At 39.3% G+C, this 16,294-nt stretch overlaps 1 protein-coding gene across 3 annotated transcripts in view; it reads right to left on the reverse strand.

Moving 5' to 3' along the window:
* Positions 1–1,945: 1,945 nt before the first annotated feature.
* The window catches only part of ANO6 (anoctamin 6), a 234,362-nt gene continuing 220,013 nt past the window's right edge, over positions 1,946–16,294 (reverse strand). For 2 of the 3 annotated variants that reach the window (XM_019960746.2, XM_019960747.2), the window contains 3 exons: positions 12,575–12,774; positions 10,541–10,646; positions 1,946–5,055 (listed from right to left, as the gene is read on the reverse strand). In XM_019960746.2, the coding sequence (XP_019816305.2) occupies positions 4,846–5,055; positions 10,541–10,646; positions 12,575–12,774 (516 nt within the window). In that variant the 3' untranslated portion in view covers positions 1,946–4,845. The remainder of the gene's footprint in view (positions 5,056–10,540; positions 10,647–12,574; positions 12,775–16,294) is intronic. The other variant, XR_011566592.1, reaches the window with a different exon arrangement.

A 16,294-nucleotide genomic window follows, 5' to 3' on the forward strand; every position in this document is an offset into this window, starting at 1 on the left:
TGAGAGCTGGAATATAAAGAAAGCTGAGCCCTGAAAAATTGATGATTTTGAACTGTAGTGTTGGAGAAGACTCTGAGCGTCCCTTGGACTGCAAGGAGATCCAACCAGTTCATCCTAAAGGAGATCAGTCCTGAATATTCATTGGAAGGACTGATGTTGAAGCTGAAACTCCAATACTTTGGCCACCGGATGTGAATGACTCATTGCAAGATACCCTGATGCTGGGAAATACTGAAGGCAGGAGGAGAAGGGGATGACAGAGGACGAGATGGTTGGATGGCATCACTGACTCAATGAGTTTGAGTCAACTCCGGGAGTTGATGATAGACAGGGATGCCTGGTGTGCTGCAGTTCATGGGGTCGCAGAGTCTACTGAACTGAACTGAATTCTGACTTGTGTGAGGTGATATGTCATTGTAGTTTTAATTTGCATTTCTCTAATAATGAGCGATGTTGAGCATCTTTTCATGTGTTGTTAGCCATCTGTATGTCTTCTTTGGAGAAATGTCTATTTAGGTCTTTTCCCACTTTTTGATTGGGGTCTTTTGTTTTTCTGGTATCAAGTTGTATGAGCTGCTTGTATATTTTGGAAATTAATCCTTTGTCAGTTGTTTCATTTGCTATTATTTTCTCCCATTCTGAGGGTTGACTTTCCACCTGGCCTTTAGTTTCCTTTGCTGTGCAAAAAGCTTTTAAGTTTAATGAGGTCTACTTTGAACATGTATATTTCTTTTAAAATCACGTACTGTCATAATTTTTTAAAGTTACTTAAAATTTCCTTGTAATAAAATCATGTTGGCAGTGAGATCATGTGTAAGTAAACAAACATCTGGCAGAGTACCTGATGGGGTCAGATAGATATCAGTTATTGAAGATTTCACCATTTTCCCCAAATAAGAAGGAGGTGCTTCTAAAGAATTTCTAGTTGCTCCTTTACTGGACTTAAAATATTTGAAGGGACAAGAACATCATCTGTACCTGTCCCAAGAGCATCATTTAAGAATCAGAGAAAACACTTTACCCTGTTTGTCCAGTTATGGACACTTTTTGACTTAGTTTTATTGGAAGCCTAATGAGATTTAAGCTGGTCCAAAAAAAAAAAAAAAAATCAAAGGATGGAATGAATTAAAATCTGGATTCTATGTTGTATTATAGGATTAAAAAAAAAAAGGTTGGTTTTCTAATGAAAAATTCCTTTATATTCTTTCCCATAATTTTCCCTTCTGTACTCAAAGGCCACAGCAGATCCAAACACAACATTTCTGAGCCTTATTAGAGATGTGTCCTGTCTGGGTGACACTGCCTCATGTCAGGTGACATGCCCCAGGTTTAGAATGCTGCTGCTGTTGCTAAGTCGCTTCAGTTGAGTCCAACTCTGCTCAACCCCATAGATGGCAGCCCACCAGGCTCCCCCGTCCCTGGGATTCTCCAGGCAAGCACACTGGAGTGGGTTGCCATTTCCTTCTCCAATGCATCAAAGTGAAAAGTGAAAGTGAAGTTGCTCAGTCGTGTCTGACTCTTCTCGACCCCATGGACTGCAGCCTACCAGGCCCGTCTGTCCATGGGATTTTCCAGGCAAGAGTACTGGAGTGGGGTGCTATTGCCTTCTCCGGGTTTAGCATGCAGAAGCACCTTTATACCTTTAACAGGAAGCACCTCTTCCTACTAGCTGATGCAGCACAACACTGGCACATCTGGTCTCCAGTTGGTGCCCTATGAGGGCCTCAGTCCCAGCAGTTTCTGCAGAAGCCCTGACTGAAATCCTACCCCTCATTTTCCCCAGAAAAATCATATTTTAAGTAAGTATAGGTTATAAAAAACATAATTTTACATATATGCCACATAAAAGTGCACATGTTATCTGAGTGACATAAAACCGGTAAACAGATACACATTTGCTTTCTTAAAAACATTATGACAGTTGCATACAGAGTAGGCCACAGTATTGTTTTAAAAATGAATTTATTAAAATGCTCATAATTATAAAAAGAATATTAAAATGCACAGAAATTTGCAAAATATTACAAACTTTACATCTTATGCCACAGTGTATGAAAAGCATCATGAATATTTCAGTTTTACTTAAGCTGTTCATACATTTTAACTTTTCAAACATCTTAAAATATAATATGGACACAAGAAAACGGTACAAGAAGTGTTTCAACAAAGAGCATGTCCTGCTCCCCTATTGTGAATTAATGTTTTCTGAAATTCAAGATGCACGTGCAATTATAAGGGAAGACTTTCAGTGATAAACAGTTTGCAAGATGGTTTTGTTTAGTTTTCAAACAAAAACGAAAGCTTTCCCATCCTATTGACATAACTAAAATATCAGGGATATTTAGAGAAAAATCTCCTGAGTATTTTGGTCTAATGCTTTGATCTGTTAAAATTCACAGGCATCACAAAAGGATACAAAGTAAAATTTCTCTAGTGGTTAACATGGGGCAGGTCTAGGGCCAGATTTTCCCTTCATGGGTCCACTGCCACACCCCTCCATTTTGCCAGGGGGCTGCCTCTGCTCGCATTTACAGATCCAGCCCACCAGTGCCTGCAGGCACAGCCCCACATGTTCATCACCGGCAAGTCAGCACTAGACTTACATGAACAGCGTCGGTGTCACAGATGACCCTAGGTCTCCATTGCAACCTGGCCATCTGGGGAGTATTGGCAGTGTCATACTTCACATTTGCTGCCTTTAAACACATAGAGGTTTTTTTCCCTCCTGTCCACAGAAGCACATTTTGAACTATGAAGACGATTTATGAAAACAGAAATGCACAATTCAAGTTCTATTTTATATACAAGGAGATAAGGCAAGAACATTTCCTTGTTTATAGTTCCACACACAGCGAGTAACTGCCAAATCCAACACTAGGAGATAGTCCTACACTTCAGAGAAGAGAAGAGGTAATACGAGAGGAAGAGGCACCACTTTCAGGAGCAGCGTCCCAGGTGAGCAGGGAAGGGACGAGAATGCTTCCCCGCTGGGAAGAAATGCATTTCTCGCTCCGTCTGTGACTAGACCTCATGTGGCCTGTCACGAGCACTCTTTGATCACACATACCCTTAACATTATCAAGAAAGTTAGTGAAATGATCCTGATCCACTGGGACAATTCAAAAGTCCAGAATACTGTTTCGCTGAATCCTACATTAATACTTTTTTACCCCCGTGGTTTGTTAACATTCATGGCAGGCATTTAGAACTATGACCTGGAGTGAAGCTGCCATAGCAGCTATTATAGCAAGCCCGTCAATTTGCTCACTGAAAAGTGTTTCCTTGTTCTTCGCTGCTGGGATTCTAAGTGCCTCGGCTCCTGTGGCACCTGGGCATTGAGCAGCATCGTAATGGGTGGCGAGTGGCCCATTTAGAGAGAGCGGGGTGCCAGACGCTCTCTCTGCACCCAGCTCTGCTCTGTCACCAGTAACTGGTGAGGGGTACAGGCCCTGTGTCTTCTCTAGAGCCTATAGAGGGCTAGGCATCCAAAAGGCAGTAAAGTGCAGTAAAGTGTGCTGAACTGAATAAACCGAGGGCAAGATGTGCACAGTGGGACAGGAGTTCAACAGGAAGTTACCTACAGCTGACAGCAGGGCTTGTGACCAAACCAATTGGTTTTTTTTGACCCTTAATTGCCTGATTGGCTCGATAGGAGGCTGAAAATTCAAATCAAATCCAGTCTCTTTTCTTGTTTGGGAATAATCTGGGTATCCCCCCGTTTCTCCGTCTCCCTCCCTAAAAACACTCCCTGGGTGCAAACATGCAATTACAAACAAGTTACTGGGCAGACAGTGAGAGAAGGGAGGATGTGCTGAGCTACCTTCTCTATGGCAGATGCTTTGGCAGGCTGATCACCAGGGTGTGCAGAACCCCTCTTAGGAACACGGTGAGGTCACACCGAGGAGACCTGCTGTTCTCTTGACGTGCGCAGCACTGTGCTGTTACGGTGGCTGTGAGCCAATCACAAGGGTCCTTGCAATACTGTACTTCCTAGATCTAACAGTAAAGGACAACTGGTGGCAACTCGATAGGCTCATCTTTTCCAAACCATTATGTTGATAAATATGTAATTTTAATCACTTGATTTCATTTTTTTCAAGATACGATGTATCTTTGGATGTAAATTAATCATCCTGATCAATAGCACAAATATGCTCAGAAATGCAATCTTCATTTCAATCCATTAAGAGTATTTCTCTGAGACGGAAAGATAGGCCAAGATGAAGACTGAAACTATTTCCTCTTATTACCTGAGGTTTCCTTTTCTATAGGAACATGATAATACACCTAAATATTGTAAAGTCTTGGGTCTATCTGCAACTTAATACAGCATTCAAACTGAATTCTGTGTTAGATATTTTTAATCACACAAGAGCTAGCATGTCTAGCCTTTAATGATGGTACTGTAATGGAAGGATAACTCTGGAACAGGTCTAGCAAGAGTGAAGAAACAAAACAGTGCCTAAAAATAAAAAAAGATCATGTGCTTCAGAACAGAAAGGAATGAAAATAATCAGATGAGGAAAAAACTCCACTCTGCTTTGCTAGATGTTGTTTCTTTAAGCACATGAAGAGAATTCCTGTGTATGATTAAAATTCCAATTTATCCCAAAAAGTAACATTTTTGGTCTTTCTGGTGATTAGTTTTATGCCCTTCTTCAACTCAATTTTACATTTTCCAGTTCCTGCATCACTAGCTGAAACTGAAAAATAATCTGCATGAAAATGGCGATAGTTAAGACTCCTATTTGCCAAAGTGATTTAACTTAAACATTCTCATTAGTGATTCATAGTAAATTTTGACAGAGCTAAATTCTTTAAAGTGCTTCTCAGAACATAAAGCTCTTAATCGGATTTTGGTCGTAAATTGTTATCTACGACTGCTCCTATCATCTTCTCAGCTATGACTCCTATATTTTTGGTCATGTCTTTGAGGTGATTCTCATGAAGAAGCTTCTGGGTTAGGTATTTTTCTCTCTTGATCTTGCTCTTCGTGCTTTTTGATACATCTGGAATTGTATATGAAATGAAGAACTTCACAGAATAGATGATATGCTGAGGGAGAGAAAAAAAAATGTCAGTCAGTCACAAAGAGATGGAGGGGAACACAGAGTTTCTTCCATTTATTTTTGCCGGTCGTTACAGCAGTGTATCAGGCAGGGTGGTAGGTGTTCAAGCTCTACCTCCATGGTGTGGTTCTGCCATGGATCTACATTTTGTTACTTCATAAATTTCAACCATACTATTTGCTATGTAGAGAAGAATATATCTCCCTAACATCTAGAACGTTCACCATGGCACAGATGATGTTATGACATTTTTATGTGTGTTTCTTTCCTGTCTTCTTCCCAGGCCTCATCCCCAAAGGTAAACACTAACCTATCTATCTGAGTATATGTAGATCATTTTCATTTATTTTTGAATAGTTTAACAAAGTATGTATATATCCCCCAAAAAACATCTTGTTTAGTTTTACTCACTTTAAGCCTTATGAAAACAGTAATGGTACTGTATGGTATAATCTTTTGAAAATTGCTTTTTTCTATTCAAAGTTAATTTTTAAGATTCATCAACGTTACTATGTATAACTATAGTCCATTTTCACTTCTTTATAACATGCCACTGTGCAAAAATACTTTATTTGTTCCGCTATCAAAAGGTATTGGTCTAGTTCCTAGGTTTTGGATTAGAAACAATGATGTTGGGAACACTCATACACTTGGATTCTGGAGAATACCTGTGAGAGTTTCTCAAGAGCGGCAGCTGGGGTGGAACTGCTGAGACCCTACGTTACATGAATGTTCGATTTTACAAGATGGTACCAAATATTTCCACAACAGCGGCACTACCGCCAGCAGTGTGTGGTGATTTCAGTCACTCTGCACTGTTGTCTGCACTTATTATCATCACTTCTTTTTTTTTTCAAATGAACATGATGACTATGCAATGAACTTTATTTCACTTTGAGCTTTCCTCACATTTCCCTGATGACTAATGAGCTTGAAAACCTTTTTATTTATGCACCATTCAAAAACCCTAACCTAGCAAGAGGACAGAGATAATACAGAATAGACATAATTAAGAACAAATAAATTACACATAGCCTTAAAATGTGTAAGAACTATGGGGAAAACAAGAGATATAAGCTAAGTAAAGCAGAGTAACAGTTATGAAGAGTGTTATGGTGGGAGATAAAGTTTATATAGATTTTATGTAGATCAGTTTAGACAAGCCTCACTGAGCAAAGACTTTAAGGAAGTTAGGAAGTTAAACATCAGGAGAAAAGACATTTTAGGCAGAGGGAATACCTAGCACAGAGTCCACATGGGGGAAGCCTACTGGGTGTATTCCAGGGAGGCTGAGTGAGTTACCATCAGGGAAGTAATAGAGCGTGGCTAGATTGTGCTGGGCTTTGAATGCTATTATAAGGACTTTGGCTTTTACTTGAAGTGAGCTGTGAAGACAACAGGGAGTCCAATTAGTAGACTGCTGCCCTAATTTGAGCAAGAAATGATGGTGGCTCCAACTTGGGGGCAGCTGCAAAGCTGGTAAGAAGTGGTCAGATTTGTGACATATTTCAAAGCAAAAGCTAACAGGATTGGATGTGAAATAAGTGACAGAGAGAAAACAAGCGGGGCTTCAAGAATTCTGGCCTGAGCAACTGTTCAGATGAACTGCCATAATTGAGGGGAGGGGCAGAAACTGTGGTCAGAACAGATTTAGGGCAGGGTAGGGGGAGAATATTGAGTGGATTTAAGAAAATATGGGAATCTAGGGCAGTAGATTTGAGGTATCTGTTATATATCCATGCAGAAAGGTCAAATATGCAGTTGGATTGATGGGTTGAACTCAGTAGAGAGGTTTTCCTGGGATATCCATTAATGAATCACAGGCATACAGATGGCACTTAAAGTCTGCAGACTGCATGAAATCACCAAGGCTGTGAGTAAAGAGAAAAGACAACCAAGGAATGAGCTCCAGGATCATTAAGAAGAAAAGGAAGGGCTGGCAAAGAAGCTAAAAATGGGACTGCCTAGTGAGGTAGGAGGGAAGGCAAAACATGTGTGTTCCTGGGAGCCAAGTGGGGAAGACTTTCAAGGAGGAGTGATCAGTTGTGTCAAATGTTTCTTTAAGTTAGGTGGTGTGAAAAATGAGTATTTTGAGATGAGAGAGAGATTAGTGAGTGGGAATGATAGAAATCATATAGTAGTAATAAGGCAAAAACTGAAGTCAGAAAGAGATTTAGTTAGGTTTATTTCCCCCCATTTATTTCTGAGGTAGGTAATATTTATGGATATGAGTATTTTCTATTAAACCACGCTTGTGTTTCTGGGACAAAGCCAATGTGGTATGATGTTATCTTTTGAAAATATGTTGCTAGATTCAGTCTGCACATTTTAAAAAGACCTTTGCATTTTATGTATTGAGTAAGACTAACTTATAATTTCCCTTTCTCATTCTATTGTCTGATTCTAGTATCTAAAAAGAGATGGAGAGTATTTCCTCTAACTTTCCACCTGATCTCTGGAGGAGTTTGTATAAGATTGAAATAAAGTATTGTAGAAAGTTTGGTATCATTCTCCTAGAAAGCCTGGCCTGGTGTTTTCACTGTGGTCAAATTTTCCAGTTACTCAAAGTTTTGCTATCACTGGAGTTTACGTTACCATCTTTAGCATTTTGAATATATTAGACCCCTCTCTTCTGGCTTCTATGCTGTTGTTAAAAAGTCTACTCTCATTCTAACCTGAACTTTCTTTGTCATCTTTTTTTCTCTGGTTACATAAGATCTTCTCATAGGTGTGATGTATTTTCCTTACAATGCATGCAAAATAAATGTGGGCTTCTTCAGTTAGTACTTCTCCATTATCCTTTTTTTGACTTTTTTTGAAAGTTAGCTTTTCTCCTTCTGTCTTAACTTCTTTTTTTGTATTTCCGTATCTTTCTGTGATGTGCTAGTGACAATTTTTTTCAGATCGGTCTTTCATTTCACGAATTCTCTCAAGCTGAGCGCAGAAGAATTGATGCTTTTGAACTGTGGTGTTGGAGAAGACTCTTGAGAGTCCCTTGGACTGCAAGGAGATCCAACCAGTCCATTCTGAAGGAGATCAGCCCTGGGTGTTCTTTGGAGAGAATAATGCTAAAGCTGAAACTCCGGTTCTTTGGCCACCTCATGCGGAGTTGACTCATTGGAAAAAAACTCTGATGCTGGGAGGGATTGGGGGCAGGAGGAGAAGGGGACGACAGAGTATGAGATGGCTGGATGGCATCAGTGACTCTATGGACACGAGTCTGAGTGAACTCTGGGAGTTGGTGATGGACAGGGAGGCCTGGTGTGCTGCGATTCATGGGGTCGCAAAGAGTCGCACATGACTGAGCGACTGAACTGAACTGAACTGAAACTTCTGTTTTATCTGTATGTGAATATTTTCATTTCAACAACTATCTATATTTCTAAAAGGTCTATTTAATTACTTTCCAAAATTGCCTTGTAATTTTTTATAGTTTCTTATTGTTCATTTTGGCTTGGTCATTTATTTAAACGTTTTCATATACAGTTAATATATATTCCTTATCTGATAATTCAAACTCTTAAGAGTTCCTGAGAGTCCCAATCAGTTTTCTCAGGTTTTATTGGCTAAATCTCATTCATTTTATTATTTAAAATTTTCCCTTTGTCATTGTTAATCGTTGATAATTAGTTCATATTTGCTTATCCCAATCTGGGGAAAAAAACTGAGGTCTAAATTAAGGATACTTTTCTTCAGAGAAGATGTACATTTCCAACTGCTCTGAGACAAATCTAGCCTTTTGTGTGGTCCCTGGCTGAATCTAAGGGTCTGAAGTTCAGCTCTTCTGGCTCACTCTGACCCAAGGCTTGGTCTCTTTGAACCATTAGTTGGAGGCCTAATAACAGAACTTGTTCTCAGAGCACTCCTGGACTTCAGAGGTGCTCACTACTCTATCTTAAGCCATTATCTTTTTTTCCTCTTTTTATATTCTCTTTCCTTCTAGTAAGCTTAAAACTGCAAAGGAAATTATGTTTCTAGCTGGTTCTAAATGTTTTATAGTGAGATGGCCCCTCACAGTATCCAGTCCATCATGATATCAAATGGAGCCGTCTAAACACTGGCAACTACATATTTGAATATAAACTAGTAACTCTTGTCAACATATCAGACACTGCACTCTACTTGTGATACAGTAAACTAATGAACTACTTTCCTCAGTTAATTTTTGATAACTATTTAAAAAAATACTAGAAAAATTATCTAAGCCAAGTAGCCTGTCCCCAAACCAAATACCTCCTGTTTCAGCCTGTTTAGCTGCTAAGAGGAACCATGCGCTTAGTTCTAGTCAGTGAGATGCAGGTGAAGGTCTGCTCCAGGGGCTTCTGGCAAAACTTTTTCTTTCCTAACATAGGAACAGGTATGGCTAGCATCACCCTTTTTCCTTCTTCCTGCCTAGAACATAAATGTGTTATTTGGAGTTGTGGTAGTCATATTACAACCACAGAGTGACATATAATGAAAGTAAGCCTACAGAAGACAGATACATTCCTTATACCAGGGATTCGGAGTTGATCCAGGAGTACCCACCTGCTTCCAGTGAAATCTGCTATGTGGGAAAAAAATCAACTCTTACTTGTTTAAGCCACTGTAGATGGGTTTTTTTTGTTTCTTGCAGTTAAACGAAATCCTAACTGACCACACCAATCAAGTAACTTTTGAACCTTTAGAATTTAGTAGTAGTTATTCACTCAGTGTAAGAAGTAAAGTTGGCTAGATCAATTTCAAATTGAATAGCTGCCTTAGTATTTTTCAGAGCTGGTAAATTTCAGGGATGTAAAAAACTATTCTAAGAAGGTTTAGTGTGAAAATGCAATACAAATAAACTATTATAGCCATAAAAGTTTCTCCAGGAAGATATCTTACTTATCTTGAATAAACTTCTTCATAGCCTAATACGGAGCCCAGTTCCCCAAATAAAAAGGCCTTCAATTAATACTGAACTGAAAGGAATTGAATCTCCCTAAGCCCACATGCCAGAGAAGGCAATGGCAGCCCACTCCAGTACTCTTGCCTGGAAAATCCCATGGATGGAGGAGCCTAGTAGGCTGCAGTCCATGGGGTCGCTAAGAGTCGGACACAACTGAGTGACTTCACTTTCACTTTTCACTTTTATGCACTGGAGAAGGAAATGGCAACCCACTCCAGTGTTCTTGCCTGGAGAATCCCAGGGACAGGGGAGCCTGGTGGGCTGTGGTCTATGGGGTCGCACAGAGTCGGACACGACTGGATTGACTTAGCAGCAGCAGCAAGCCCACATGTTTTTAACTTTACAGCAGATAACCAACTTGATTTAATTACTGAGAGCATTATGGGTATTCTCAGGTCAAATATAACAAATGTTATAGAAATAATCATTAGCAAGAGATAAGACATATTGTGTATTTTAAGTCAGAAGTGACAACACTTAAAAGTTAATAAACAGTCTGCAAAAACACTGCCTTATAAACTATTTCAAAGTGAACTTTTCTTACCTCCATGACAATGATAAAAGCCAGCTTGGCTGCAATCACATGCCAATAATAGATGTTGTGTTTATACTCTTGTGGGTGTCCAGGAGGGTACCGGAAATCACGATACCTGGAAAAAAGATGGGGGCATTTAAGGAGATCATTCTTTCTAATCAAAAGTAAACAAGGGCCCATTAAAAAGGTCATACTTAATGCAACACTCTTTTAAATTGGTCATCTCATAAATTTTCTCCAAGGGTTTCTGGGTTTGTTTTTTTTTTTTTTGGCCATGCCATGTGGAGTCTCAGTTCCCTGGCCAGAGACTGAGCCTGGGACCACGGCAATGAAAGCCCTGCATCATGACCATGAGGCTACCGGGGAATGCCCAGATTTTCTCTGGGAGTTTAATTTGATGACAAAACCCTGAAATAACTACTCTAGTAATATTTCATGTAACTTACAAGATGGTAATGATGGTTTCCATCTTTGTAAAAAAAGAACAGAAATATCAAAATTTATCCCTGCTTCCTCAAAAGAGTGTAACTAAAACAAATTACCATATTTTCAGAAACATACTACAGAGAATATTACCTATTTTTTATAGTTTTCTTACCTAATTTCCTTGTTGTCAGACATCATATGCTATTGCTTGAGTGTATCTCCCTTAGGCAGCAAATCTCTAGCTTTCCACCTGTAACCTATTAGACCTGGAAGTTTAATTACTCTTTAGAATTATGTAAAGTAAGAGTAAGCCAGATGCAATGTGTGATTCTGAAGAGGCTTTTCTATGTGTAATCTAGAAACATTTATTTGGGGCTTATTTATGGTTTTTTCATTGTGTTGTAGAGAATGTGAATAGGAGACAGCTTTGAGGAGTTTAAATTTTAAAGTCTCTTTAGGTTTTAGACTTTGATTGAAAAAAACAAAACTACGATACCATACAGTCAACAAACTTATCAATTAGTAACTTAGTTGATATACACTGTCCACAGTTGATCTTATCAGCCATTAAAATCAATGCAGAGAGCTTTGGAATACTTTTAGAGAACACTGCTAGGCTGGGCTGAGGTATCAACTGTTTTTGTCTCTGTATTGCTTTGTTAAGTGATGATACTATTTTGTCATCATTCAGTACCGTCAGGTTGTGGTTGAATAAAATATTAGTTGTAACAACTGAAATATCTTGCCTTTTGGAACTCTCGGAGTTTCTTAATTTCTAAGATGTAAGACTTTCCCCCGAATAAGTCTTTCGGTAATCATTTGAAACTCTCATTTTAACATCGTGCCTTATGGGGGTTTCCCTGGTGGTACAGTGGTTAAAAATCTGCCTGCCAATGCAGGAGACAGGGGTTCAATCCCTGGTCCAGAAAGATCCCACATGCCATGGAGCAGCTAAGTCCCTGCACCGCAACGTCTGAGACGGTGCTCTGCAATAAGACAAGCCACCACCACGAGAAGCCTGCACACCAGAAGGAGTAGCCGCCACTCGCCGCAGCTACAGAAAGTCCAGCAGCAGCAATGACAGTCCAGCACAGCCAAAAATAAGCAAACAAATCTTTTAAAAAGTTATAGGTATACTTTACAATTTGTAAAAAATAAAATACAATCCTGCCTTTAATACAATCAAGACTTTAAAATTTAAACTCCTCAAAGCTGTCTCCTATTCACATTCTCAACAACACAATGAAAAAACTATAAATAAGCCCCAAATAAATGTTTCTAGATTACACATAGCAAAGCCTCTTCAGAATCACACATTGCATCTGCTTACTCTTACTTTACATAATTCTAAAGAGTAATTAAACTTCCAGGTCTAATAGGTTACAGGTGGAACGCTAGAGATTTGCTGCCTAAGGGAGACGCCTAAGGTTTGGCTTGAAAGTTCTAATCTTAATCTATAGTAACTTTTATATTTTACACTTTTTTAAGTCTGATTGAAAAGAAAGCGAGGAAAAAAGAAATCTAGCAACTTCACTTAAATACCAAATAGAATGATATTACAATGAAAGTCCTTTAAAAGAAGACATGTATTTTTAAACACTTGGAAGTAGAACTTGCCTGCACGTGTCATATTTAGACCCAGCGTATGGGTTTTCCTTGACTCTGCTTTTGAAGTCGGCAGTATTGAAGATGGAGAGGCTTATGTTGATGTATCCTTCCATTGAGTAGTCTGGGTGGTCCCCATATGGCGGGATGGAGAAGGACCAGTAATACACCAGGCGGGGGATCATGTCTGATGTGAATGCAATGATCATGGCCTGTGTTGGAAGAAAATGGTAGAGAGGGTATTAATTTAGAGCCTTTATAGCTAGGGTTAACAGACATGCCAAAATTACATTTTCATCAGTTGAGTTTTTTAAATTAAAAATTCAGGAATTGTCAAATGGATATAAGTAGTGAATGTCCTAAAACTTTCGAGCAGCTGCTTTAAAGTAGTTTGTTTGCTTTTGGTCTTTGAAGGGAATGTCCAGCAGTTCACCTGCAGTTCAAAAGCAAAGCCCTGATAGTTGCCTATTATGTATCTTAAGTACAGTAAGAATAATTGTAGACTAGGGTATTGTGGATAACTCGAGAGCCACTTGCATATGTTACATGTAATATATTTTTTAAAATAGAATATAATAAAATTCAATCAACCCTGGAGCACTACTTGATATAATTTTTATGATTTAGAAAGTCCTTTTGCATGTGAAATACTAAGATCAATATTATGGAAATAATCTGGCTTTATATGATTCCTTTGTAGATAAATAATTGATAAAAATTGCTTTTTTAATCATTGTCTCTTAAAAATAGAATACTAACTGATAACAAATATTTTCCTTCAAATTTATACTTTCTCCCCTATAGTATCTTGACTTGTTGAGATAACTCAACCCCACAGTCTGATTTAAACTTTCAGTATATACTTATGTCTGTTGCTTCATTAGAGAGCAAGAATTCTTTACTATTCAATAAAATATAGTAGCAAGAAACTGTGTTGGGATTGTTCTATTCACATAATCAAGCAATGATATCTATTTTGTTAGACTTAGTGTCTAAGCCTTTCAAATTCCAAAAGGTTAAATGGATAAAGACAGAAAGATTATAGTTATCAAAAAACTTTAAGAGAGTTTAGTGTGTTTCCAGATTAAAGGAATAAATATGGATCAGTCTTAAATCTGAATCTGTGTCAGGAAGACTTTCATTAGGATCTAAAGCTATTATTAATTACATGAATTCTCTCCAGAGTTCAAATTTGGGCTTCAAACTCTCCAACATGTAACACTGGTGTCACGGAAGGAGAAAGTAATGAATATGCTTCAATCCAAATTCTATGTGAGTAAACAAAGCTAGATGTTTCAGTCATTTCTGAAGCAGAAGAACAGACATGTTTTGCACAACACGATTTTAACAGTATTCATCTGAACATATGGTTTAGACACAGTGAGACCACAAGCCAACAAAGATCTCATGCAAAGCAAGAAAAACAACTGAGGGGCTTTTCTATTGCAAAATTTCCCCTACCAGAACCAGCTTTGTCATTTCCTCTGATGTAAAGTCTCTCTGGGTGTGTATTCTTGCCTGTCGGTGAAGGTGGTGGTGGTGTAAGGCAAGACTATTTTACTTCTCCCAGAGTTCAATAGATTAAAATTTCCTGTTATCATTTAACTCAACTAGAGCTTTTTACAGAATCACCTGCAGATGTGCTTCAAGAAGCTATGCAAATTCCAATACGGAAGATAATTCTATTGTCTTTTGACAAGATACTTTTTCCTCCTGAATTCAGCTGCTCTAAGACACATCGCAGGAGCACAAATAAATGCAGTGTGCTTCATTTCCCATGCTGTTCCAAACACAATTTTCCATTTATATCAAAATAAATTAAAATTGGTCATCAATAGCAGATGCTCTGGCATGACACAACAATGTCAATTCAGCTTATTTATTGAACCAGCAGCTTTAAAATGAATGATTTTATACCAAACTCTGGCTTGATGCCCTTTCAAATCCTGAGGAGCTGTTCTCTTCTTCCTCCTTCCTAAAAGTTCCCCTATTATGGAAAGCTAGCTGTTACTGAGCATGTGAGGTTGGGAAGGCACAAATTAGGTATGTGAGGGGATAAAATACATGTTTAATTCTTATAGAATTATATGCAAGCGGACCTGCACCTTGGAATCTCTAGCACCTTAATACGGAAAAAAGGACTGTCCATAGTTTAATTAGGCTTCCCTGGTAGCTCAGATGGTTAAGAACCTGCCTGCGATGCGGGAGACCTGAGTTCAACCCCTGAGTCGGGAAGATCCCCTGAAGAAGGGAATGGCAACCCATTCCAGTATTCTTGCCTGGAGAATTCCATGGGCAGAGAAGCCTAGTGGGCTACAGTCCATGGGGTCGCAAAGAGTTGGACATGACTGACCAACTAACGCTAGTCACTATAGTTTAATTGATAATTGTATAAACAATTTTTCTAGTGTATAATAAGCCAGCACCTGAATTATAAGAACAAACAACTACTGGATGAGAACCAGTAGAACCAATCTGTGGGTACATGTGTGCCCACCCACACATGCAGGTAGAGCAGCCTTGAAGATACGGCCAATATTCCATCTGCATTAATGGTGAGGAGCCATGCTTGGTTGACGAGGAAAAGGTGCCTCATACAATTAAGACAGGATGCTTGAGTAATGGGGAGTAGGAGTCAATTGAATTTTCTGGTTAGCTGAAGGTCAAACAAAAACCTTTTAGTTCCAAACCCTGTTGCTAAAAATTTCCTTAAAGCACGTAACTCCACGTTCCAGCCTGGCTTCATGTCATATAGTATATTGAACATGACAGACTCATACTTTTCTGACTGTGGAGCTTGAAAGGCCTCACTGTCGTATTTCTGAACATCAGCCTGTTTTGCAGCGCGGTGGATGCTGAAGGTGGGGGCTATTTGGGTGAATGGAGATGGATGTAACCTCACAGTTGTTTTTGTGTGTGTGATTTACCAACTTTCTCCAAAAAGGAGAGACAGCAAGTGATCCAAATAAACTGAGGGTTCTTGGGGGGTGAAAGCTGGGTTCCACATAATTTACTGTGTAAAACTGTGACCATGGTCTAGACAGTGACATATTGTAAAATTCTTGTGCCTCTAGTTTCGACACCTGGCAAAGCTTATGGAGTTGCTGTAAATGATGCTGTGTGATGAAGATGATAACAGAGTGTGTGCATGCATGCGTGCTAAATCACTTCAGTTGTGTCTGCCTCTTTGCGACCCTATGAACTGTAGCCCACTAGGCTCCTCTGTCCATGGAATTCTCCAGGCAAGAATACTGGAGTGGCTTGTCGTGCCCTCCTCCAGGGGTGATTAACAAGAGTAGCTGCTAATATCCCAAGGACCAGGCTCTGTGCATCCCATGCACTGACTCACTGAATTCCCCATACCCCCTTTGTGGTATATAATAGTCTGAAAATATGTGACAGGAAATTATTCAATCTACAAATTGTAAAATGAAGCTCCGAAGTGTTAAGGTCTGGGCAGACGCCCCTCAGCCGGGAGCCTGACTCACAGGCACTGCCAGACTCTTTTCTCTTTCTACAAGGGCTTGTGGGAAAAGGCAGGGGACTCAAGGCAAGTGGGACTTGATTAAGAAGTTAAAACTGGAATATTATTTTGTTAACCTGGGAGTGAAATTGGCAGTGGAATAAGGCAGGAAATAACCTTGAGTGTCTGGATATTTCTGGGGAAGGAGGTTCCCTGATGGGCTGGCACTGCGAACTGCTCTGCTTGACAGCTCCCTGCAGACCTGTGGG

This window comes from Bos indicus, chromosome 5 (genome assembly GCF_029378745.1).
Source record: "Bos indicus isolate NIAB-ARS_2022 breed Sahiwal x Tharparkar chromosome 5, NIAB-ARS_B.indTharparkar_mat_pri_1.0, whole genome shotgun sequence".
Taxonomy (NCBI): Eukaryota; Metazoa; Chordata; class Mammalia; order Artiodactyla; family Bovidae; genus Bos; species Bos indicus.